The sequence below is a fragment of the Gymnoscopelus braueri genome, assembly GCF_963280865.1.
Source record: "Gymnoscopelus braueri genome assembly, chromosome: 16".
NCBI classification, from domain to species: domain Eukaryota; kingdom Metazoa; phylum Chordata; class Actinopteri; order Myctophiformes; family Myctophidae; genus Gymnoscopelus; species Gymnoscopelus braueri.
In genome coordinates this window covers 19,383,032-19,409,405 of record NC_137616.1, presented here as the reverse complement: position 1 = coordinate 19,409,405, position 26,374 = coordinate 19,383,032, and the positions used below count along the sequence as shown (strand labels likewise).

Genomic DNA, 26,374 nt, shown 5'->3' with positions numbered 1-26,374 from the left:
GCCGCTAGTACCACCTCAGGCACATCAGGCCAAACTTCCCAATGAGCAAACAGGAGAGATTTTTAGGTCTTTGGTGGAGCGCTCAACTGAGTGCATTCTTGGTTATCCTGATCTTTAAACTGTTTTCTGATTTGATGCTGAGCTTTTGTAACTTGTAACCACAAGCTTATGCAGGTTGAGTTTCACTGAGACATATTATGTCCCTTGTCCCATATCATGCTGAATTCGTAACCTGGCATATTTACCAACTCGCCACACCACCACATTGTGGTGTTTGCCTTTCTTCAATTTTACACAATGAAGATACAATTCTACACATTTGCTATTCCACCTTCTATTTTATCGTCTTCTATTCTGAAATATAAATGGTATGTTTCAAGAACTTGAAACTGAGGCATAAAGATTCTAATGGTTGATTTCTGGATCATGGCATGAAAAAGGCTTGTATTGTGTTTGTGTTTGTCGAGCCTCTGGGAGAAATTCACCTTTACTTACGTGTGTGTGTGTGTGTGTGTGTGTCAGGTATTGAATAAGGAGGACCAGGAGCTTGCAGCCAAGAACGAGTATAACTTTGATCACCCAGATGCCTTTGACTTTGAGCTCCTGGTCACTGTGTTGAGGAAGCTAAAGAAAGGCAAGAGCATCAAAGTTCCAGTATACGACTTTACCTCGCACTGCAGACGTAAAGAATGGGTAAGACCTCACGTACACTAATAATGTAGCTAGTGTCTGTGTGTTTAAAGCAAATTTGGTGTGTGTGCATGTGTTATTTTTTTCATTCAAACACCCGTCTGCAATTATGTTTTGCCAACATTAACTAATTTATACGGGTATGTTCAATAAACTTTTAACAACTTTACATTAAATGCAAACAACTGTCTAAAAAAATACTTTATCGGAAAATTGTCAATGTTTATGTACGACATATGGTCAAAGCTGTGAACAGCTTTATGTATTGATGCAGGTATGGTTTTAACAAAGTTAGTGTTGATGTGTGGTCTATCCAGACACACACACACACACACACACACACACACACACACACCAAACATAAAAGTAATTCCAGTTGTCAACGCCTACTAATCCACCAATCACTATGGTTTAATGTGTCCTATTCATTACCCGTGATGCTCCTCTGCTGCAACAACAACAATGGCTGATTCCCTGACAGCAGACATATCTCTGCAGTATAGACTGCACACAACAAGAACACTGCACTAGGAGGACTGCTCTCCCGGTCACCTCTCTCTCTCTATCTCTCTACCTCTATCTCCACGCAATGTAATTTAATGGCTGGAGGAACCGACACCTCCCAGGGGACACGTTACATGACTTGTTAACCAAGAAAGAATTTTACGGCCCGTTTTGTATTGGCTTTGAGTTTAATTACATCACGCTGCTGCACAAAGGACGGTAGTTGGACAGAGTCTATAGCCAACTAGTCAGAGGATACACAGTGTACCTGTGATGTGACAATAAAACTGATTCTCTGATTCTCAGTATGTCTACACACATAATTTGTCAAGGTGTGCGTGTGTGTGTGTTTCTAACTTTTAAAAGGAATTGCAGACCATCATAATCCCCTTTTCCATCACACTAAATGTAGAGGTCACCTTTTATCTGAGCTTCTGGCTTACTACGCACGCACGTACGCACGCACAACTACCTCATAGGCACACAACTTGCACTCCACATACCCACTAAACACACACTTAAGTCCTCTGTAAATCACTCTGTTAGGAAGGAACTAAGGGGGAATGAAGGAATCAATAAACAACTCATCTCTTTCTTGAACATTCACTCTCTTTCGCATGTTCGCGCTCTCTCTCTCTCAATCTGACTCTCTCTCTCTCTAATCAATAAAGAAGTAACCAGTCCATTGACTTTAGCAGTGAGTAGGTGTGTGCGAGGTAATGGGATCATGACATACTCTGGACCATATTGTTTTAGATCAAAGTGATTACACACACACACACACACATATATATATATTTACAGTGCGTACACGTATAATGATTACGTATTCTGATCACATCTTGGCACTTGGTGTAACAAAGTATTTGTGGCTGTCATGCAAGAATTCAGTGTCCTCTGACACGCACGCGCACACACACACACACACACACGCACACAGTAACACACACACAGTCTCCTGGGAGTGCTTGTTGTATGAGAGGGTGTTATCAGATGGCTGCAGTGAGGCAGGTCAAGGCAGCTTGCTCAGTGCCTACGCCAGCATCTGGTAGGATGACTAGAGGACCCGGGGTGGGGGATGTTGTGTGGGAGGACAGATATTGAGTAAAGCCAGTGGGAACATGACTACAAAATGTGCTGCAAAACTATTTTAGAGTTAAGATAATTGTCTGCTGTTTACTGGTTATTGCTCTAGGACAGTACGATGATTGTTGGCTGTCTGTTGCCGTTGTGCACACTACTGATACTAACACAGTAGCAGGAAGCAGGTTTGACACATAGTAAAACCGAGCGTTAACCACTTAAACCATATATACTTTGTTGACTGGGGTTCCCCAGATGTCTATATTTGGTCACCTCCTTTTTTTATCTCTTCACCAATATGAAGCACCTGAACCTTGCAGAAAATTGTGTGACCTTATGTGTTGTGCTGGGACACCAAGGCGCCAACAAGTACAAAATGGTAAGTTCCTTGAAGCTAGAGGCATTGACCTTCCATTTCCTTCTCTAATGACAGAAAACGGTGTATGGGGCCAATGTAGTCATCTTCGAGGGCATCCTGGCCTTTGCAAACAAGGAGCTGCTAAAGGTAAGCTGCTTCTTCTTGCCTTATCAGTCTTCTCTTCAGACCTTAACAAAAATTGTTACATTGATTTGTACTATTTTAGTGGAATAATGTGGAAAAATCTTTCTAAAATTAAAGCTTGAGGCTGTCCAACTGTCTGCCGTAGAATAGCAAGTGCACCATCCAGTTGACATAATGAATATCATAATTTTCTCTTCATTTGGTTTTGCTAATTTAGAATTTGTTATAAATTTTTTTCAAAAAGTGCTTCTCGATTAATTGAAAAAGTAATCAATAGCAGAATCGCTTAGAAAACAATCAGTCGTTGCAGCTATACTTCTAACCCTTTTCCAGGCCTGATTAATCACACCTCCAAGTCCAAGAGACGGGCAGCAGTCTGATTAATGGAGCACTGGAGCTGTGATTCAGAGTAGGGAAATGAGAGCAGCTAGCTGCTTCTGTGTGTGCGTGTGTGTGTGTGTGTGTGTGTGTGTGTGTGTGTGTGTGTGTGTGTGTGTGTGTGTGCGCGCACGTGCATGTGAGTGTGTGTGTGTGCGCCTCAGTCGACAATATTTGTGTGAAGGAAATGGGCTCAAAGCTTTATTAATGACACTCTTGAAGGCTCCTTTTATTCTCTTCGATCTGCGAGTGTGTATGTCTGTCTGTAGGCATGTTAGTGTGCACGGATGCACGCGTGAGTGTTACAGTATGTGTGTATGGGCACGCCCGCTTGCATCACTGCGCATCTCCAACCAAGTTTTGAAATGTGCACTGCTTTGGTGTGCGTGTGTGCTGGGGTTAGATATGATCCATTACAAATAAAGCCAGGGTGTCAACATTTACATCGGAAAAACAGTTGTGCTGGTTGTGATTTATCTCTCTGGACCGTGGTAATGGATGTGCCAGCACCATGCTGGCCCATGGTGATAAGACCGATAGCCAATAAGGTTCATCTGCCCGTTCACACAGCCTCCCCTGAGAGTACGCAATGCAGAGTTGATTATCCTCCAATTCTATTAACAAAGGCTATTGTCTGCTGTGATGAAGTGTATGTTTGATTTGTACATCCATTGATAATAGTCGTAAGTGAAGTCTATTACTGTGTATTGGGGGTGTATTGGTAAATAAAGTGCTTATGGAGACGCGAGAGGTTTGTTTTAGCAATTGTGTTTAGTGGTTTGCATGCGTTTGTCATGACATTTGATGGGTCACAGCATATTTGATTGAAAGAATACCACAGCACACACACGTGTGCGTGTGGCAACCCACTGACCAAAAACCAGTCGGACCTTATGAGCTGTTTTGCATAGTTTTCCCTAGTTGCATATCCGATCTCTCCAGTCACTCTTTCTCGTCTCTCTCTATACTGTCTAATTAAGCAGGGTATTTTTGCTGAAACATTGTCTTAATTGCTGTTGTTGATAAAGTTGAGTAGTTGAGTAGACATACATCCAGTAGAACATAATGGAACCTAGAATTCAAAGCAAGAATTGGTCATGTTCCCAATTATTTTGTTCGAAAATGATTTATTATATCATTCACTCCACCAGGCTGGCATGGCCGGGGACAGTGATTATGTTTTCGGCCCTGTGAGTTTGTCTGTGAGTCTGTTTGTCTGTGAGCACCTACTCTCTGCCACCGCTGGACTGACCGTTGTGACACTTTGCACGCAGACTTCCAGTAGGCCAAGAAGGAACCTCCATCCCAAATGTTGCTACAGTATATAACAGGCAGCTTCACATTTTGGCCTATAACTCTTGAACCGTAGGTAGTACAATATTTTTTTGATGATGCAACTTCCCATATAGGCCTCGCCCATTTCTGCCTGACAAGATTTTCCGCCATTTTGCATTTTGCCCAAAACTCACGCAAATTGGTACACATTATCTCTGGAGTCTGCCATCGAGATGCATCTGTCCTATTTTCCATATTCCAGTATGATTCGCTACGATTGTCTTCCAAAGTTTGCGGGAGGAGCCTGTTGTGCAAAAACTGCCACAAATCAACGTGTGGCAGTTCTTTTAAGACTCAGAGTTAAAAAAAAAGCAACGTTTCGGCAGGTAACTGCCTTCTTCAGGGTAGAAGAAGGCAGTTACCTGCCGAAACGTTGGTTTCTTTTTACTCTGCATCCTAAAATAAAATATTGGCACTTTGGCTACCAGTGTGTGCGGCCACCTTCTTGTCTCTTGAAGACTGCTATTTCGATTATTCTGCCGTGGGCCGCCTCCACTACAAGGACTTAGGTGTGCGTAGCATTCTCGTGCACAGAGTTGTGATCTACAGCAGAGGCCATGCTCTCCAACGTATCACAGCAGACCACTCCTCATCCACCTCCTCCCATTGGCTGACAGCTCTGCTGACCCTGCAATATGCCCCCCCCACCCCCCTGTCCGCTCGGTCAGTTTAGCAGATTTACAGCCGAGTAAAACCAATGGCTTGTTGGGCAACTGAGTTATACTGTACCTGTACCATGTTTCTCTGTTTCCAATCTACTCTTTGTCATTCACATCCAACCCTCTCTGTTTATCTCTCTTTCCCCTCTCTCTCTCTCTGACATCACTCAACCCATTTTATTTTATTTTTTTCTGTTTTTCTTTTTCAGAGTCATCAGTACTTATTCGTCGGGTAGCTTTTTGTTGCTGTTGCAGTGCTGAATCATTGTGACTGGTTTTGCTGAGCAGGTGTTTAAATTTAGTGGGACTGCTGAGAATGGATTGACAGACGGACGGACGGACGGACGGACGGATGGATGAATGGATAGATGGATGGATGAATGGATGATGGATGGATAGCTGACTTGCTCTTTAAAGAGGGTACAGAGAAAAATAAGTTGATGGCCTAGCCTGGCCTTTTTTAAGTCAGAGCCAGAGTTATGCAGGCTGTGCTTTTTTTCTTTTTGTTATTTTGTGGCTGCATAGCATTCACACACACACACACACACACAAACACACAAACACGCACACGCGCACGCACACACAAAAAAACTGTAATGTGATTCTCTCTTGGCCTTCTGCACCTCTCCTCTAGTTGCTGGACATGAAGGTGTTTGTGGACACCGACTCAGACATTCGACTGGTACGGAGGCTGAAGAGGGACATAACGCAGCGTGGGCGTGACATCAGCGGCGTGATCAAACAATACAATAAATTTGTCAAGCCTTCGTTTGAGCAGTACATTGAACCGACGGTTCAGGTGGCTGATATAGTGGTGCCCAGAGGTCAGTGGGATGGTTACTTACAATGCATTTCACTGTCCAATCCTGGCCATGGGCCATAGCGGTAAGGAGAACTCCTAACACTGGTTGAAAGCCTAATCTCCGTGGTGGGAAGACACTCAGAACCCCACATTTTGGTCAGAAAATTAAATATGTCCACCAGAGGGGGAAACTTTAATTCAGTCAACACTGCTACTACCTACAAATCCGGTCAATAGCATTTTGAAATCCCATTTTTGAATGTTAAACTTAGCTTTGAGACTTGACTTTTGTCTACAAGAACAGTGGATACATTATATTATGATGTTGTCTTTCCTAATTCGATCTTACAAAAATAATTTAAGTGTATTTACAAAACAACAACCATACCCACATATTTACGACATGTATGACAGTCAAGCTCCAAATACTGTACTCAACTATAACAATCTGGTGCTATTGTACTTTTAATAAGGGGCAAACTCTTGACATGTCGAATAAATAAGTTCGGTCTAGTAATAGCATTGCCGCAGCCTCCTTGATCCAGTGTAATGAAAGAACACTGAAAACCACTAGCTGATACAGACTAGGGCTTTCACCAACTAGTCGACTAGTATAACCACTAGTCGACTAGTATAACCACTAGTCGACTAGTATAACCACTAGTCGACTAGTCGACTAGTATAACCACTAGTCGACTAGTATAACCACTAGTCGACCTTGTTGGTACTAGTCGAATAGTTTAAAAAAAAAATGTTTTAATGCAATAGTAATGGCCCATCTTACTATTTTTATTATCCTCCTGACTTTATTTATTATCAAAAAGGGGTCAAAAGTATGCCCAATAAAAGCCTATTATTGGGCAATGGGGATCCTTGGAGACGCTGCTGTGGTGCTGTGCCAGAAGCGCTTAGCCCTTTAAAACGCCATAAAAATAAAGGCAGGAGGATAATAATAATAGTAATATAGTAGTAGGATAGCATTAAAACAATGCCCCCCCTAAAAAATATATATATATGTTTTTATGTAAATTTCGACTAGTCGACTACCACTGGGTCAAATTAGTCGACCTGTAAAAATCTCTAGTCGTGAAAGCCCTAATACAGACTAAGAATTATTTGGATGAAACTGCATTTACTGTGCGATATTAGTTCCATTCATTAGCTGGGTTTCATTGGTTCCTGCCATTAGTTTGAAACCAGTAACCAGTTGACAGAATATATTTAGAGCATAATAGATTTTCTCCATTAGTCACAAGCTAATGTTGCTGCATGCAGCACAAAGGTATAAAGTTGAGTGGGATCAGAGTTCTATATCCTAATAGAGTAATGTAATGTAGCTTGTGCTGTCTTTTAGTATTTAGGGGTGTGCCGATTCCATGAAACGATACGATACGATATTGGGCTCACGACATCGATACGATACGATATATGGCACTTTTTTATTATGAAAATATATGGGGGGGGGAGCAAATGCAAACAAATATTTCTGTTTTGCATTATTCAGACATGCAAACTTGTAGCTTTTCAGCTACAATAGCCGTTTTGAACCCAAATAGGGCAATAGTGTGACACCTGACCCGAAAAAAAAAAACATGTTGTCACCCTTTTCACCTCGGGGCTGTTTGCATGCCTGATTATTATTATTGTAAAAAAACGATATTTTTTCCCCCCAAAACGATACATATCGTCACGAAAACGTATCGCGATATATCGCGGGACGATATATCGGCACACCCCTAATTGGATATATTCTCTTACAGTATATGAAACCTATTTCAGTCAAGTCATGGCCCAAACGCATTTGACGATGACGACGTTGTCCCTCTGTGATCCTATGATAAGAAACCCTGCCATTAGTTTCTTGTGCCGTGTGCGTATGTTTACTTTCCAGGTGGCGAGAACTTTGTAGCATTGGACCTCATTGTTCAGCACGTCCACAGTCAGCTGGAGAAGGTAGGACGGCACACAACATCATTACCTCATGTCTCTCACAAAGTTTGGTTTCGAACCAGAGTCTGCCTGACAAGGACACTGCCCTGGGTTTGTCTGGGTTCTACTTCACTATCATTCATGAGTGGCAAGATGCTTTTAGGGCAAAGCCAAGGCATTTGAGAGCTAATGTATTTAGTCATATTGTGCATACAAGCCTGACTCTGATCATCTGCTTTGTTTTGCTGACATTAAGATGGAGGTCATTATACTGACACCACAATGTTGGGGCTGTCACTGCCTCTCTGTATATCAGGGCTCTCAATTCCTCTCTGTAGGCCGTCTCATCATTGTCTGTAATCAGGCTGATGATGGTGGTGTCATCAGCAAACTTCACAATGGAGTTTAGTTGTGTGTGGCCTAGGGGAGCAACCGTTAATCAAACTAATTGATTTAATTCCATTATAAAAAAAAAAATTCTAAATTTTCTAAAATACCGTAAATAGCTGATCTACAAGCTCGCATTGTGAGCTTGTAGATCAGCTATTTTCTGAATCTTTGCACAACAAAATTGTACAACAAAATATAAACTCACTCGATCTGTTGGGAATTAATTACATGCAACCGGCACCTGCGTGTGCAGGCTCAATGTTTTGTCAACAAATAATTGGTCTATTTAGACAAATGCGCGTTGCAAGCTTTTGGATTGAATTTGGTGTAGAGGGGAAAAAAGAGCGAATCAAATACAGTGCCAACCCCAATCGATAAAGTAATCTATAGAATAATCACTGTGAAAATTATCGATAGTTGCAGCCCTAGTGTGGCCACACAGTGTTGCGTGAACAGGGAGTACAGGAGGGGCATTGTGGAGGAGTTGCTGGTGCCAATCCCACCTGTAGTCTGTCTGTCAAGAAGTACAGAATTAATTTGAACAGGACGGTATTGAGTAGTAGATCTCTGAACTTGCTATGAGCTGAAATGGCACACATACATGCTGAACTGTAGTCAATGAACAGTATTCTCCTCACCTATGTGTTACTCAGTTCCATGGTGGTGTCTTTTCTATTGTCCTGTTTTGACTGCAGGGAAACTGTAGTGGGTCCCTCCACCCAATACAGTAAGGAGTTGTTAAGAGTTTTGACCAGCTACTCTAAGCACGTCATGGTGACTGGTAGAAGTCTGACATGGCGGTAGCATACCACCCTGTGGCATTCACCATATGTGATTTTAGCCAAGCATGTTAGACTTATATTCATTGGAATGCCTTCTGAGGGCAGCATTTCATTTAATTGGTTCTCCCGCCCGACCAATCAGTGAAAGCAGTCACTTCGACTGGCAGTTGTGCCATGTGAGACTTCTGCCGTGCGTTTTTGGAAACTATGCCTACCGTAATCTAATGTCACAAAATTACATTTTTAACCAAGTTAGTCCTTGGCCTTCAGCTCCCTCTGATGGTGAAACAGAGTATTTTCAACTGAATTGCACATAGCAAAAGCTCTAAGCAACCCTAGAGTTATCAGATATGATAAGCTGAGTAAGAAAGAGTGCGTGTGCGTGTGCGTGCGCACATGGGTTTGCAGGTATGATTCCCTTTATGAACGTATGCACTGTATGTACAGTATGTATTCCCATGTGCATGTGTGTATTCCCCTCTGTGTCTCCCTCTGCAAAAATGTGCCGATTCCTTCATATACATCGTTCAAAGTTGATTAAAAAATGTGTGTTTTGTATATGTATACATACTCTTGTGTGTGTGTGTGTGTGTGTGTGTGTGTATACTATACATGCGTGAATAGGGTTGGGATCCTTTAGGATTTTAACGATTCCGGTTCCTTAACGATCACATCGTAACGGTCCGATTCCTTAACGGTTCAGTTTAACCATTCCTAGTATAGGGGGTTCCAAATGGACCCTCTGAGAGGGTACAAATGGAACCAATTACGGGTCCATTTGGTTCCATTTGTACACTCTCAGAGTTATGTTGGTCCTTGAAATTAAAAAGTTTGAGAACCACCGGTATTTGTAATTGTATAGCAGACGTGAAGTCCTCATGCCAGCTCTGACTGTGATAAAACCGGTTCCAAATCCCAACCCTATGCGTGAACCAAGTGAACCGTGCTAAGCTGTGGGCTGCCCCCCTCCATATTGTCTCCCTTGTGCTGTGAGCCAGACGCTTCATGAACCGTACCAAACCATGATCTGCTAGACTCGAGACACATCCATCACCACCCGCACCACATCAGGCATCTATCTCTCACACACGCACGCACGCGCGCGCACACACACACACAAACGTTTACACACAGCCTCTGATTCACACTCATACACCGAGCAATATGCTATGAAAGCTATATATGTGCATACTTGCATGCATACATGCACGCAGCACATGAAGCATGACACATTGTCATGCTCTTGCTAAATGCCTGTCAGTCACAGCTTCCATCCCACTCACTCAGCCCTCTTTGTGTGTGTGTGTGTGTGTGTGTGTGTGTGTGTGTGTGTGTGTGTGTGTGTGTGTGTGTGTGTGTGTGTGTGTGTGTGTGTGTGTGTGTGTGTGTGTGTGTGTGTGGTCTACACTGTGGAGAGAGTGTTCGGTTGTAGTTTACAGTGATAACAAGACAGAGACAGGAAAATAGTGATGTGTCGAAAATAGCTGATCTAGAACTTGTAGATCTACTAGTTGAAAGTAAACATTACATTACCAGTAAGTACATTAAACATGTACTGGTGAACTCAGTAGAACTTAGGATTTTCTGCTTCAATTTATAGTGTGGAGACTGGAGAGACAGGGCTGGCAAGCAGGACATGAGCCAGACTCAAACAGACGCAGATATATATGTACTGCTTTTCTTTTTTACATGATACTGATACCAACAGTGCTGGTCGGAGGATATTTTTCCACCCCATTCCGTTTTGTTTGTCTGTTGGTAAAATAACTTGAGAAATGGTAGCCGGATTATCATAAAACTTGGTGGGAATGATCAGACTATATTTTGGGCTGAAAAGGTTAAAGTTAAAGGTCACTATCAAGATCAATATTAAGGACAAATGCTGGTGGAAATGATCAGTCGGCTGCCCCAAAGAGATTATTAAGTTTTGGGTTGAAAAGGTCTAAATCAAGGGCAAAATTACATAATCATTATCATATCTCAGGTAGATATATCTTCACAGTTGCATAGTGTCGGCAGCGGTATGCACTCTACTGAGTTCAATCTTTATAGTTTATGGCAAGTGAACACAGAGCTGCCAAGAAGATGGGATTTCTACCTATGGCCAGATATAAATAGACTAGCACATTTTATGCCTTTTACTACTGAGGCAATATGCAAATCTTAAATTGAATGCCTGCAGTGCTCACTGGCCCTTGTTATTGAACGAGTGCCGTACGTAGACCAATGCACGCTCACAGTCTATACCCTGCATTTCAATGAGCTACCGGGTTCCTAGGTCATTGTTTTTCTCTTTTATTTTATTTTTTTTATAAAATGTTACGTGAATAACACTTTGTTTTCATGGGAAAATGGTAGAAAATGGTTCAAAACATTTTGTTTTCATGGGAAAATGGTAAAAAACCATTGAACACTTTTTCAGGAAGTGGAGGTTCTGGAGTCTAATTCAATATTTAAAATAAAATAAATCAATCATAACATTTTGATGTACTTATTTTGCTTTTAACCCATTAAAACTGGGAAAACATCTACCGGTATGTCATTTTAGCTTTAGATTTTAGCTGTATGTACAGTATAACAACATACGTAAACAAAAACAACTCTTAGAGTTTAGAAACAGTGGTTATATAGATCTACAAGCTCACAGCGCGTCACTTGCGAGCTTGTACGTTTTTGAAATGTTTGAAAAACTTTGAATTAAAAAAAATTATCTTGTATGTTGAGTCCCTGGCACAAAACATTTTCAGAGAGTGGGGGTCCGCTGTCAATTACATCATCATTCTGGGGGTCCTTGCCACGAAAAAGTTTGTTAACTATGATTTAGAAGGCATTTGTAGAATCGGCCTCAGGTCTTAATGGGTTAGGGACTTTTTTTCTGTGGGTGGCGGTGAGGTTTCATTGGAATAGCTCATTCCATTTTATGAGTTGTGACTTGTGTTTGTTTTTAATTTCTCTCACTCCGTGTGTCTGTGTGTGTGTGTGTGTGTGTTATCCCACTGACTGGCTGAATTCTGTATGACCATCCCAGCGTGAGATCACAGTGAGGTACGATTGCCCCAGCCCTCCTCTTCTCCCACTCTTCTGCTCCTCTTTTCTCCTCCTCTTGGTGGCTCTGTCACTCGCGCTCTCTTTTCAGAAGGTTTGGGGAGCAGCTAAGACAAAATGAAAAACTAACCAACATGTAACTGCTTTCATGCATGGAAGCAGTTGTTCTCAACCGTTGGCTCTAGCCATCAAGCTAATAAATTACATATACAAGTTATTATTGAGCACTGCAGCAACCCTGCCAGAAACATCTTCTGCATTTTGTCACATATCTTGCAGAAATCAATATTCCATATTGATTACACGTTCCAATATCCCTTTGCTTTGAGACACATTTCTGTAAAATTTCCTTTTGTCTTTGCTGTTGCTCCTATCAAGTCAACTGACATTTAGCCAACACGTTTATTTACAGGAGCTTACGGTAAGGGCATCCGTAAGAATGGGCTTCAGTTCCCATTTGGTTGGTTCCCAAGTTGGAATTGAAATAGCACGCTTAGCTCCAGAAATAACCTCACATCATTTTCTCTGATGCTATATAATATGAGGGGCTCCCAGATGACCAGCCAGGGGCCATTTTCACACAACCAAGTCGGCATGCATCTGTGCTGTGCAGGGCAGGCAAAGGTGAACACTTGTTGTGCTTTGCGGTTTCAACTCTTGTAGTGAGTGGGAAACCAAGCCAGCCCAGGTAAGGTATCATTAAGGTATTGAGAAATGGGATACAAAAGTGACAGATTTTGAACTGATATGACCAAAAGCAAGGTATACATCTAGCAGGTGAACAGTAAAACTTCAAATCAAGTTTGAAGAGTTTGCAAATCCACTTTTGACACTAGGGTGTAGGATTGGTTAGGTGAGATTCATGGGTGTGAAAATGGCGCCCACTGTTCTCGGGTGAGTTCCATTGGTGGATGCATCCCCATCATGCTTCAAGTAATAATCCAGTGATTGGGGCCCCCTACCTGAGATCTGTGTTTTACAGGTTAAAAAAAGTCGAAGAAATAGGAAACCCACCCCACGGCTTTGCCCACGGCTCTGTAGTGATGTCGAGAGGCTGCTCACGTTCCATGTTCTAACCGTCTTGTCTTCTTTCTCTCTCCTACTTCTTCTGTTTGTCTTTTTATTCCCTCTCTGGTCGCATCTTCTCCCTTGGCTTCGTTCTTTGTTCTCTCATCTCTTCTTCCTCGCCCAATGAATATCTGTCAACCTGTCCAGAGGAAGCAACGCTGGCTTATGTGAGAATCACAACTGCATCTCCTCCATTTTGTAGTCTCAAAAGCACGTTTATAATTTTTTTGTAGAATATAATATTCCAGATATATTTTCCCCTTATATGGATGTTATCGTGATAACATTTCATATATAGTACGAACACGACAACGACTGAATTAAACAACCCTTTTCCTAATAACTGGTGCTAACGTACTAGTGACAGAGGAATTTCCAACATGAATCTGCTTTGCATCTTGATTTTGGTAATGGGATTTCATGATATTTTGAAGGCGATGGTCATGGTATACGCTGTGTTGTCCAAATTCATGACTTTTCAAACTACAATGGCAACAACAAAACAGGGCATTCAGCTATTATGCAGTTATTATAAAACAAACTAATGTACAGTGGTTCAGAGCATCAGTAGTGTTAGTCTTCCAACATTATTGATATCAACATGATCACCCATGATGTAACCTTTCTTACAGAGTCATTATTTCAATGACATTATCAACAACAATTGAATCTGATAATGGGACCAGTGCAGCTGCTTGAAAGCTGGCCTCAAAAATATTTGACAGTACTCTAGAAACCGTGGCCCTTGGAACTTCCCATCTCGGTTGGTTGCAAGTGGCTATTAACCATATTCAACTCTGCAGCCACTGTGTAAATGGTTCATGGCAAAACACAACGAACCATATCCCTGTGTTATTGTTGCCAGGTCACGCAAACAACTTCCCCAAACACACTCTGCCTCACTATTGTTTAAAGGGAGAAAGGTAAAACGATTGACTGTTTTACTTTTTACCTTCACTTTTCATTACCTTCGTCGTTCACTCAATCATGAGTCCTGAAGAATTTAGTTACTTCCCTGCATCCCACTTCAGCACATTTCAAGTTTTGCATTGGTGTGGAAAATGCTTGGAAGGCCTCATGATTGAAGTGGCCACGGCTGTGGCCAAACACAGCCATGGGACTGTCCCCATCCAAGTTGGTCATTATAAAGATAGCTGGTCGGGTCTTGAGACTTCTTGAGACAGATAGCATTTATTTGCTGTAGGAGTTCCTGGGATTTTCCTGGGATACTTCAGTTAGCAAATCTCATGCAAATTCTCAAATAGTGTCATCACACAGTGGGGGCAGACCTAGTGTACCATGATGTCAAGTTCTCATGATCATCACTACATGCCACTGTATCCACTGTATGTGTGTAGGTCAGCCTTGGCCTCTGCCCACCAAGACCAGCCCTTACCCAAGACCCTCAGCGTCATAGGGAACACACCACAGGTCCGTGGCTTGCATACCATCATCAGGTGAGCATGCAAACGCGCACAGACACGCGCACACGCACGTACACACATGTCTTTATCTTTACCCATTCTTTTAAATGTTTCCAACCCCTATCCTCATGTACTAAATTGTTCTTTGTGTATGTGCCTACACGTGCATCCATGCAGGAACAAGGAGACAAACCGTGATGAGTTCATCTTCTATTCCAAGAGATTGATGAGGCTACTGATAGAGCACGCCCTCTCCTTCCTGCCACTCAAGGTGTGTGTGCTTGCGCATGCGTGTGTGTGTGTGTGTGTGTGTGTGTCAAGTAGAGCAGTGGTTCCCACATTTTTTAGCTCAAGACCCAAAAGAGAAATTAGATGTTTGCCCAGGAACCAAACTAGTGAAAAAAGCAGATCTACAAGCTCAGAACGAGTCGCGCTGCGTTGTGAGCTTGTAGATCTGCAATTTTCACTACTTCTTAAACTTTTTTTATAATTTGTAATTATTAGATGTTTTCATTTTATTTATGAAATATCTATATATTTAGTAATGTAGGAAAAAAAAAGGAGATATTTACTCGCGACCCATAAAAATTGGTCTGCAACCCAAAGATGGGTCCCGACCCACTGTTTGGGAAACCGAAGAACCTAAGATGTTAACCTAGAACACTAAACATGGGTGAATATCACCCAAACAATTGTAATTATGTGATGTTCATAATGTTGCTGATGTCTGAGGTGGTCGGGTCCTTGGGTACCTTCAGGATGCTCACTGACATCATTGAAAGTAGGTTTGTTTCCCTGCCCCCATCCCTGTTTTCTTTCTACAGGCAGGTCTTTGGGTGATTTTCACCCAACTTCAGTGATAGAGGGTAAAACAAAATCCCATACTCCCACAATGGTCAGCTGATGCAATTAGAATGTGCCTTCACCGGACAAGGCTCACATGTCCCAGGAATGGGCGGACCAAAAGAGAAGCTCCATTATTGTTTTTTTTAGGTGAAATTTCATGTTGAAATGTTAAAGAAGAGTACCTCAATTTGCCACATATTGTTGTACTTTAATGTATTTTGATGAGAAATATTTTTTATGGAATTTATTATATCGGGTAAAATATACCCAACGTTAGGGATGTGACTATTTTCAATGTTGGTGTTCTAGGGTTAAATGTGACTTAGTTGAATTATTGCACTAAACGCAAAATCGATCCCCTGCAACCTGCCCCCTTTACCCTGGGAATCAAATCCACTCTCTACCTCTTGTACTTAAAGACTGTACTTAAAAAAGTACTTATTTCACTTAAACACTTCTGGGGTCATTTTCACATCTACTCTGGCAGCTCATACAGTTTTTAAGTTGCTTGATTCAATATTTAGATATAGATAATATATATCAGACATTGACAAGAATTATTGGCTTAGGAATGTGACAAAAAAAAAGAAACTATGAATTCAAGGCTTCATGGGGTGTACTGTGTAATTGATAGAAAATAAGTACTTTTTTGGGTGAACTACTCCTTTAGCTGTCAGCTAAATGTCTGACAAATGCAAATCTAATAACTTACATCTTCTGGTTTCTCCCTTCTCTCCCTGCAGTCTGTGTTGGTGGAGACACCCCAGGGTGCCATCTACGAGGGCAAGAGGCTCAGCGGCAAACGAGTACGTCCACTTAGGCACATTCTGCCATTGTTCTAACGTCATCAAGACCACGTTGTGTTGCAGACTGCAGCGTTGCTATCATTAACTCTTTGACTGCCAGATCAATAGTGTCATAGTGAACCACTACTGCCAGCAAAAACAGCAATTTTACTGTACCTTTTGAAAAATCATGGAATATTATCCGTGACCGGCGTCCTCACGGAGATCGGCTCACGGGGTTGTCGTAGTATAGGAAAAAAAATTGTCTGGTCGCGATCCTCCATTCAAGAGCTATGGCCGTTTCAATGAGGCTTGTTTTGCCGTAAAGCAGGAAGAACAGAGATCTAGCAGAGATATGGCCATTTCACTGCAGGAAATAAACAGGAAGTAAACAAGCTTTTATTTTAAATGACGTCATTTCCGGGTCTGTCGTCATTAGGCAGTGAAAGCATCATCCATAGGATAGGTAACAGCGCCATCTAGTGGAAAACCACTGAAAGAAACTCGTCCTAACTTGTCTTTGGCAGGGAAAGCCTTGGCAGAATTCGACGCGTTAACGCGTCCATGGCAGGCAAAAATTTAAACCTCAAGTCCTTATTGAATCTGAAAGCACCTGCACTTAAATGTGAAGTTTAAATCCAAGGTCAAAGCAAGCCTCTGAAATCACATTCAGTAAAGCACTTGGTTTGCAATATGAGACAAGCCTCATCACAACTTCATAACGTCTTGAGTTGGGGGTGTCTGAGTTGAGCAGGGGTAAAGTTCCTGCACACCACTGTAGGTGTCTTTTCAAGGCAGCTTTAAAAGAGTCCAGTGTTGGAGCATGGCGAATCCCTATTGGGATGGAGTTCCACAGGGTGGGGGCTGCCACACTGAAGGCTCTGTCCCCGAAAGTTTGCATGTTTGTGTTGGGGACAGCAAGGAGGTCCAAGTCTGTGGACCGCAGGGTCCGTGACCGGCTCGGTTTATGGAGTAGGCTTGAGAGGTACTGTGGAGCAAGGGCATAACTCTCCTGTTTCCTGTTTCTTATTTTATTTTTATTGTATAATATTTCCTGGTCATGGTTCCTGATTTCTGCTGTTGGACAGGCTTGATGCGCTCACGGCGGATATATCTGTCCGGCCTCATTTCCTGGGGCTGGTACGTCTTGCCGTTGTAGAATGTCCATAGGTCCTGTTTCTGTTTCTGGTCGATGACAGTCAGGACTCTGGTAATAGATTTGCGGACAACGCCGATCTTGCAGATTTTGGAGGCAGCTCCGCCTGTCACTTTGGCCACACAAAGCTGGCACAACTCATTCTTCAGGTCGTCCAGCTGTTTTAACAGCTCTTGTTCGTTCTTGCCCCTCAGATCTTTCATTAATTTGAGCGCACCCATGTCCCCTGTCGCTGCCTTGTTCGCGTCTGTCATTTATAATGTCAGTCGTCAATGACGTATTGATGATGCGTGACTCCAAATTTGGGCAAGATTTCAGGATGATCACATCACATCATTAAAACAATTGCATTTCATTTGGGTGTTTTAATCCAGGCCCCCCTGTGCACCAAAATCTCTTCTCCAAAAATAGCAGATCTACAAGATCTTCTATGTTATTTGAATGTTTCCTCAGAATAGGGATGCTAGGATTCAAGTGGTTAATATGTAACTTGTGTGGTTGTGTGGAGGGGGTCTTTGTTGTTTTTGTTTTACCCCCTTTTGTCCCCAATTTTAATCATTATGCCAATGTATTCCTCCCCACACACATTTCTGTGTGTTGTCAATGTTGTATCCTACTGCCTTACCTGCCAGTGAGGAGCCTTCTCCACACGGCTTCCCTCCTCTGAACACGGGCTCCCTCGCTTATTTATATACTCTCGTGTGTGTGTGTGTGTGTGTGTGTGTGTGTGTGTGTGTGTGTGTGTGTGTGTGTGTGTGTGTGTGTGTGTGTGTGTGTGTGTGTGTGTGTGTGTGTGTGTGTGTGTGTGTGTGTGTGTGTGTGTGTGTGTGTGTGTGTGTGTGTGTGTGTGTGTGTAGATCACAGGTGTGTCCATCCTGAGGGCAGGGGAGACAATGGAGCAGGCTCTGATGGCCGTTTGTAAAGACATCCGCCTGGGGAAGATCCTCATCCAAACCAACCACGACACAGGAGAACCTGAGGTAGGACGGTGTGTGTGTGTCCACATGTAACTAAATGGACCCGTAGGCATTTGTACACTCTCAGAGGTACAAATGGATAACATTAAGACAGAGGAATTTACTGTGGAGTACTCCAGCCACCTCTTTTGGTGGTGTCTGGTTCACGAACAGCACATGGATAGGATCTCAGCAAAACATAGAACTTCAAAAACAAGACGAAGACAAAAAAAATACATTTAACTCCCTGTTGTGTCTTTGCACCAGCTCCACTACCTACGTCTGCCGAAGGACATCACTGAAGACTACGTCATTCTGATGGACAGCACTGTGTCCACTGGAGCGGCTGCCCTCATGGCTGTCAGGGTATTGCTGGTAGGTTTTACACCGCTCTTCATCATGTTTAGTACCATGAAAGGATCTCGTCTAGTCTGTTTGTGGTATTATATTCTGTTCTGTCTTTTGGACAGACATAATTGCATTGTAGGGGTCTTTAGAACTACCAGCAGTGTCTACCAGTAGACATTAGTTGACACACCGTTGGCCTGTGGTTGTCAACCTGGGGTCCAGGGCCCCCAGGAGTCCTTGAGGGGGTTACCGCGGTACAAAAGGGCGCGTCGCTCTCAGCAGGAGTGTAGGGAATATGGTGTTCCTCCTCGCGTATTACTACGTCCTGGTGAAGTTCCTCACTGGCAGGTGAAAAGAGGCAGCAGGTGAATTCCATGCATGTTGTTTCAGCACCAACCAGTCCCAAGACCAACCAGTAGGGGTCATCAGTGACAGGATTACACACAGTGTGTGTGGGGAAATCGGGGACTAATAATTACTAAATTAGGAGATGGTATATAAATTATATATATCATGCATCGCAACACAACTCGTTGTGAGGTTGTACATCAGCAATTTTCACTTTGTTTTACATTTTCTGAAACTTATAACCTACGATTGATTATTTTTTACAATCGATTTAATAAATTACTTTCATTAACTGTTGCAACCCTACATTACATTCTTGTAAAAAAGTGTGTCTGTGCTGGACAGGTAAGGAATTAGCCATAGGCCTGTCAGCATGTGTTGAAACTACAAGCACTACCGCACAAGTAAAGAGCGTATTGGATTTTCTGTTCTGGGCAGTGGAGAGTCTTGTTTCGTACCGATAACACTGAGCTTGTCGGTAATTGGATGCAATCATTGTCAACCAAAGCAACAGTGCACACCTGCAATGTCAAATAACTGTCAGGCCTAAAAGATAAGAGGAGGATAGACTGATGGAACAGATAAAGAGAAGGAAATGGGGTGGGGGTTGAGAGATAAAGAGACAATGTCCAGGCACTCTGGGATCTAGATATGGTTAGAGAAAAGAGATGCTGTAAAAGGATCGTTTTACAGCATCAGTGTGAAAAGATAGAAATGTTCATAAGAACCCTAGACAACGTAGTTTAAAACAAATGTTTTATTAATATCAGGGGTTTCAGTGTGACGTTGTGTCACGGAATCCACAATTCCAAGGGGTTCATCCTAAATGTGAACGGTAAACATAAAACATTGGCTACAATGCGAGAGTCATTTGCCACGGGCAAAGTCCAGTCAAATTCCAATGGCTCAGGGCAATTCAATATTTACTCTTCTGTTTTTGGTCCACTTGCAGGGTTTTCAGGCTTTCAAAGCCATAGAATGTTCCTTATCAGTGTTCACTGCTGACTATGTCAGGACAACTACAGTAACACTGGCACAGATGAACTGAAGAGCTGCTACGCTGCACAGTTCATAGGAAACTTTTCTCACTGCCTGAGTTGAAAATATTATATCTCCAGTTTCCTTGGATGTAGGAACGTATTCTGAAAGTAGAGCAGAAGGCGAATAAAGATAAAACATTATCAATCTCCAGGGGCATATTGGGTTAATGTGTCAGCCTACATGTGTGGAATTAGGAGATAACATTCATGCAACACATTCCTTAATAAAGCCACAACCCAGTTCCACAGTGCCTGGAAATTGGGTGGATTTTATGCTTTAAAGAAATCTCCCTTTCCAGCTTTATTTTACAAAGTATACAACAATGTGTCATTGCCTTTATCTCTGTCTTTTTGTACAACCTGGTGTCCACATAACTATGGAAGTGGACTGAAAATGAAATCTGAAAACACTTTCAGAGTTGCATTAAACAGGATTTTGCTGGCCGCCGTCTGTGTCTATAAAGTAAACAATACTAAAGGCAATGGACAGCTTTCTTTCCTTAATAGTCCGTAAGCACTGTAATGTCTCCATGTGTCTCCCTGTGTGCAGGACCATGATGTACCAGAGGATAAGATCTTCCTGCTGTCTCTGCTGATGGCTGAGATGGGGGTCCACTCTGTGGCGTACGCCTTCCCCAAGGTCCGCATTATCACTACTGCTGTCGACAAGGACGTCAATGACCAGTTCCACATCATCCCAGGCATCGGTGAGAGAGGGACAGTGTTTTGTTTCCTCTTATATGATCCAGAGCTGGGCAATTAGGGATGGGTGTTTGGGCTTTTTTTAAAAACATTCTTGGTGTGTTGAGCAGTTAAGCCTTGGACATAGCAACTGTATCGTATTATATCGGTTACTGTTTTGTACAGTAGCCGAGTTATGGGGATAGATAATTTATAGCTAATTGCTTTGTATCATATTGGACAATTGGATATGGCCCCAGCAGGAAAAGCTATGGTCGTACAGTTAGCAGTTCCAGCGAGGGACGCAGACTTTCCTTTACCTTGGAACATCGGCCAGCTCTGACTGGGAGATTGTGAGGAATTTCCAGGCAAGAGTGGAGATAATCCCTCCACCCGGTCCTCAGCGTGCCCTGTGGCCTCCTCCCAGCTGGGCGTGCACTGGAAAGAGTTGAACTTTTCTCAACTTTGATGCACCGTTTTTTGCATTGAACTTAGCTTTTTCTCAGAATGTGGAAGTTGAATAGTACTGCTAGTGTGAATTCAGCATAAGGGAGATGCCAACTATCCTCTTGAGAAAACCCATTTCGGCCGCTTGTATCCGCATTGTCGTTCTTTCAGTCATGTTCCACATGTTATTATGACCATAGGTGAAGGTAGAAATTAAGATTGACCGGTAGATCCAGATACCTCTGTCCGTCCGATTCCCCCCCCCCCCCATCCCTTGCATCCCGCTACTCATCTCTCAGTCTGCTGTCACTCCACGGACAGGCTCATCTGTGGCTCTGGCGTGCGTGTTGTCATGTCATAGAGCGAGGACAGCTGCTGCTTGTCTCGGTGGCCAGTGAGGCGTGTGTGTGTTATAAATTATATTAGAATTAGAAAGCTGTTCCGTTGTGTAGTGTGTAGACGGCCATCAGTGCTCAGCGGCAAACAATGTTTCTTAATCAGACTGACAGCACGATAGGTCAGGGCAATATACAGTATAAATATATCGATATTGTGTGTATTAGACTTTTTTTATATTATCACAATACGATATTATCATCACAATATTGTTGGTCAAAAATATATTATATATAATGATGATAAATTGATTTTGTCCACATCGCCCAGCCACAGGGGTGAACCTAATAGTGACAGCTTGTAGAGGGCTGATAGCTTGTAGAAACTGGGTTTTTGGTACATACATTCTCTCTTTTAATTCCACCTCATGAGCTGTGTTTTTTCTCTTCATCTCATCTCCTCGTGCTCTCTCTCTCTGCTCTCTCTCTAATCTCCAGGAAACTTTGGAGACCGCTACTTTGGGACAGACGCCCCCTCGGACTGGTGTGAAAGTGACGATGGGATGGAATACTGAAGAGGGAATGGAAGAGAAGAAAAGGGAGGGATGAGAGAGGTGTGGTCCACATAAGAACTTAACCTAGATGTAATGAACGCTGTAAAACGTCTCTCAGAGCCATGGACTGTCCTTGTCCCCTCTCTAAGCTGCTCTCTCTCTCTATCCTGCCTCACTTTTGGGGTGGATGGCATAGAAATAGCTCCAGACACCAATCAGCGGACGGAGAACTTTACTTTTAGGTTAATCAATTTAATGTCTCCATTCAAGCCATCCAGAGTTCACTGGATATTTCCACTTAAAAGCAACGAGGAATGGATTTTCCCGTTTGAATGTGTAGAAAGGTCATGGGCGTTCGCGCAACTTACATGAGCCGTCCCATTGAAATCAGTGTGGACTGGATTGTCGTTTCCATTCATGTCATGAAAGTGAATGGATTGAAATACTATCCGTCTGCCTCCTTAATGGGAGAAGGACAGTGTTAGCAATCCTCCTGAGGAGGTCATGTGATGTTATTAGCAAAGCTTCATGAGCTGTGATGTCCATAGGCATAGCTCAGAAGTACTCTGCACTTATTTGGGCTGGGCCTCCTAGACAGCTCCGCAACGAGAACTATGATTTTCATTTGAAGTCAACGGCAATTGGGAATCAGGCAAAACAGTAGCCAAGCTGCTGATTAAATACTTGATGGTGATGATAATGTGTTGATAATGACAATGATGATGGTGACAAGGACGTCACTAATAGGCCCATCTTACACTCTGCGCCAAACAGCGCAAAGTGCATAACAGACCAATTGTGATGATGCTTGGACAGGCAATAGGCCTAAATAAATGCATTGCATGACAAGTGCACACACACAGTAATCATTTGTAAGATCATTTGTCCTTAATACAATAGAATATTCTCCTGTATGCTATTCAGTAAGCTTACTGGACTTCTGTTATTGGCTGGAGATTAGACAGTATTTCTTTAGATCAGTTACATAGTGAAATGACAAAAACTGGGAAGCACTCAACTAAATTCTGGAGGGTCTAAATGGACTTAGATCTAACTTGTTGAAAAATAACAGCACCGCCACCACCGGTTTTGCTGCCTTCTGCCGCTACAAGAAAGGAATGTTTGTCTCATTGCTACCGCTTAATGAAAAAGACAGTAATGGGCTGATCTTTTGTTTTCAACTGAGTTCAGAAATATTCAGAGGCATGTACTGTATCTAGCTATGTGACAGGCATTGTTTTATTTTAAATTAATCACAAATTATAGTAAAGTAGACCATACCCGTCGGGGAGATATGAGCACCACGCGCGTCATGGTCCGCTTGTTTCACGGATGTGGCAACACCGGCGCTTGTTTGACGCACATGATTTGGCAACCCGGGAGCCAGCGAACACTAAACAGCTGACATTTGGGGAAAGCGGGCTTCGGTGTTCCGTGCACATGGTAACGGTCAATGGCTGTGTGCAAATGCAGATCAATTGCCACTGAGGAGAACCGGGCAGAAGAGATTTTGGGCACAGATGCAACTAATAAGTTGCCATATCATATTATATTTGGGGTTTATGGTGTCATAGCTCACAGGATACAAGCTCAAGCTCACAGGATACAAGCTGTGAGAATCGTCACAGCTGTCAGCCTGATCGCAAGAGCTGGTTATTTTTAACTCATTGTGAAAGAACTACAAGTTGAGAGCGTGCTTTCATCCTAGAGTGCTCTTGGAAATTCCTCACAAGTTAATAAAAAACCCTGCGATAGCACATACTAGCAAAAAACTAATATTTACTTGCTCATCTGCCCCTAAACAAACATTTAGTTCTGATCCTGGGTTCAGAAAGCAGACCTTTCCCAGATGACCTTGTGTGTTTCAGAAACTCAAATGTGCTCATAAAGTACTAAATAAAAGCAAGCTAGTGGATAAGATAGCAAGGGAATGTGCAACAATAATAGGCATTTAGCAGATGCTCTTATCCAGAACGTCCTAAATGAGAGATTGCAATATAGTCTGTCTGGTGGTATACAACAGAAGTTCTCAGGTGGTTTCTCAGGTGGAATCTGAATTTTGCTTTGACCATGACCCAGTATTTCAGATTATATCAGTCTGTTATAATTGCTTTATATCTTGACTGTCAAAACATCTCAACTCCCTTCTTGATCCTGACTTACCGATTAAGGGACATTGGTGTAGAATATCTTTTTAGCTTTTAGCGTAGTGCAATAGTTGGCATGCCTCAGCAACCAGTTCTAATACTTACATCTGTGCTGTAACAAGGTCTCAGGCCAAATTTACCAAAAGAAAGGGAATAAATTGCTACTTTGTTGTTTGAGAGATCTGTGATGAAGTCGAGGAGAATAGTCTCTTTTTGTTTTTGCTAATGTCCATGTTTTACATGTTATTGTATTAGGTTACCACAGCAATAATCCAGACTCGATTATGTCTGACATGTTTTTTGTTTTTGTTTTCCTTCTCATGATTTTCTGACACTTTTAATTGTTTTAAAGTCCAAATGTCTCAAGACACACTCACACCAACAGTTTGTTTGCAAACTTCCTTATAGTTTGATGATCAAAACGGCAGTATTGTACAAAGTTCAATTGACTCTAAACTAATTAACTCTAAGATTCACTGGTGGTGTCAATTACATCAGCTAGGAAATATCATCCAAGGTATTTTTAATTAGGCATAACACCAGCTGTATGGAATACAGAGTTCATTTATTAAGGTTCACATTTTGTCCAGGATTTATTAAGTTAATGGTACGGAAACGTATTTAAAAAATCCCAACCGTATGGTTAAAAAATACACTGAAAATGACAGGAGTGTCTAGTTTGTTGTTTGGAATACATAATCTAAATTTCTCATAATGATATGATTTGGTTTGAAAGTGCAAAAACTGACCAAGAAAGGGAGCTTTGTGGCATATTTGCACTGGTAACCTGCTCACTGCTTCATTGCTGTTTTTTTCCCTGCAGGGATTGTTTTCTTAATTAACATTTATGTCCCAGCCATTTATCCAGGTTAAATACTTGAATTTTCTTTTCAAATGTGTAACTTATTTAGTTTGTATTTAAATGTTTTCCATGAGAATCTAAGTCATAAGTCTCGAGGGCGTGAAATGATAAATGTAGCCATGGTGTGGGGCTAGCACCAGAAAGGATTGTTGCTTACTGCTATGGTGTTAAGCAGAGCGATTCCCTACCTGAGGGTATTGGCAAGTGGGCTCCCAAATAATTGGCAAACGCTAAGATTTTAATTATAATATAACATATATATATATATATAACATTAATATTTAAAACAATGTAAAAAAAAAAAGGTCATGGTATTTTTTTTTTTTAAACCATTAAAAAATAGTTTTCATTTTGATACGGATTAATACCAAACTTAAAGTATACTACGTTAGTTCCATTTGATCCAAGCTGGAACACAATCGATTGATTGATCATTCAAATAAACATGCTCTGAAAATGCAGGCGGCCCACCCTTCTGACCACTGAAACATGACAGCCATTCGCCTGCCGTGTTAAGTGGCCAAATGGGTGAGCCACGATCACTTTTTCAAGTGGCCACTGATCCAGAAAAGGTTGGGAATGTGAACCGCTGATTTAGCCTGTGCTGTCCATTGTTACTCCACCCATTTGTAGTGGCTATCAACAGCACATTGTCTTTCAACATATCAACGGTATAATATTGTACAACTTGTAACCAACCGTTGCATTTCTGTGACTGTCTGTGTGTGTTAGAGAAGGTGTTTTAAAGCCATGTTTTTTTGCGATTTTAATCAGATGTTACACTAAGAAATATTGACCTATACTGACTCCAGAGGTCATGCATGCAGACAGTAAACGGTTACACGGGAGCATAATATGGCAGTATTATAAAAATGTTCATGTCCCATGTTTGCTGTCTAACGTATTGGTCTTAATGTGACTGTCCACTCCAACATAAACAAATCTAAACATTTAGACATCCCCCCCCCCCCCCACATACATGCGCACACACATTTCTGTTAACATTGGAAACTCAATGTTAGTATGGAACAACTTAGGCTACTAATTATCATTTTAAAATAAATGTTACATGTTGTGGAAATAAGGTTAACATTATTTTACATTGCTTTTTAATTTGTTGTACAGTTTGGTTGTGTTCCTTCAATGTTTTTTTTGTTATCCTTAATGCAACCCCATTCATACAGTGCTGATAATTTCATGTTGAAAGAATAAATATTCTTTGTGACTTATTTGTTGGTGGTGGTGTGGTGTTTGTGTGCTTGGCGGACTGTCCTGAAT

General features: G+C 42.0%; 1 protein-coding gene across 1 annotated transcript in view; it reads left to right on the top strand.

Annotated features, from left to right (window-relative positions):
• Positions 1-26,319, top strand: part of LOC308103129 (uridine-cytidine kinase-like 1) — a 36,585-nt gene extending 10,266 nt beyond the window's left edge. Inside the window, exons 4-15 of the mRNA XM_080452983.1 lie at positions 523-693; positions 2,711-2,782; positions 5,786-5,975; positions 7,845-7,906; positions 12,083-12,099; positions 14,526-14,624; positions 14,769-14,862; positions 16,181-16,243; positions 18,236-18,358; positions 18,602-18,709; positions 20,621-20,777; positions 22,032-26,319. Coding sequence (XP_080309109.1) covers positions 523-693; positions 2,711-2,782; positions 5,786-5,975; positions 7,845-7,906; positions 12,083-12,099; positions 14,526-14,624; positions 14,769-14,862; positions 16,181-16,243; positions 18,236-18,358; positions 18,602-18,709; positions 20,621-20,777; positions 22,032-22,108 — 1,233 coding nt within the window. The 3' untranslated portion in view covers positions 22,109-26,319. The remainder of the gene's footprint in view (positions 1-522; positions 694-2,710; positions 2,783-5,785; positions 5,976-7,844; positions 7,907-12,082; positions 12,100-14,525; positions 14,625-14,768; positions 14,863-16,180; positions 16,244-18,235; positions 18,359-18,601; positions 18,710-20,620; positions 20,778-22,031) is intronic.
• The last annotated feature ends 55 nt before the right edge of the window (positions 26,320-26,374 follow it).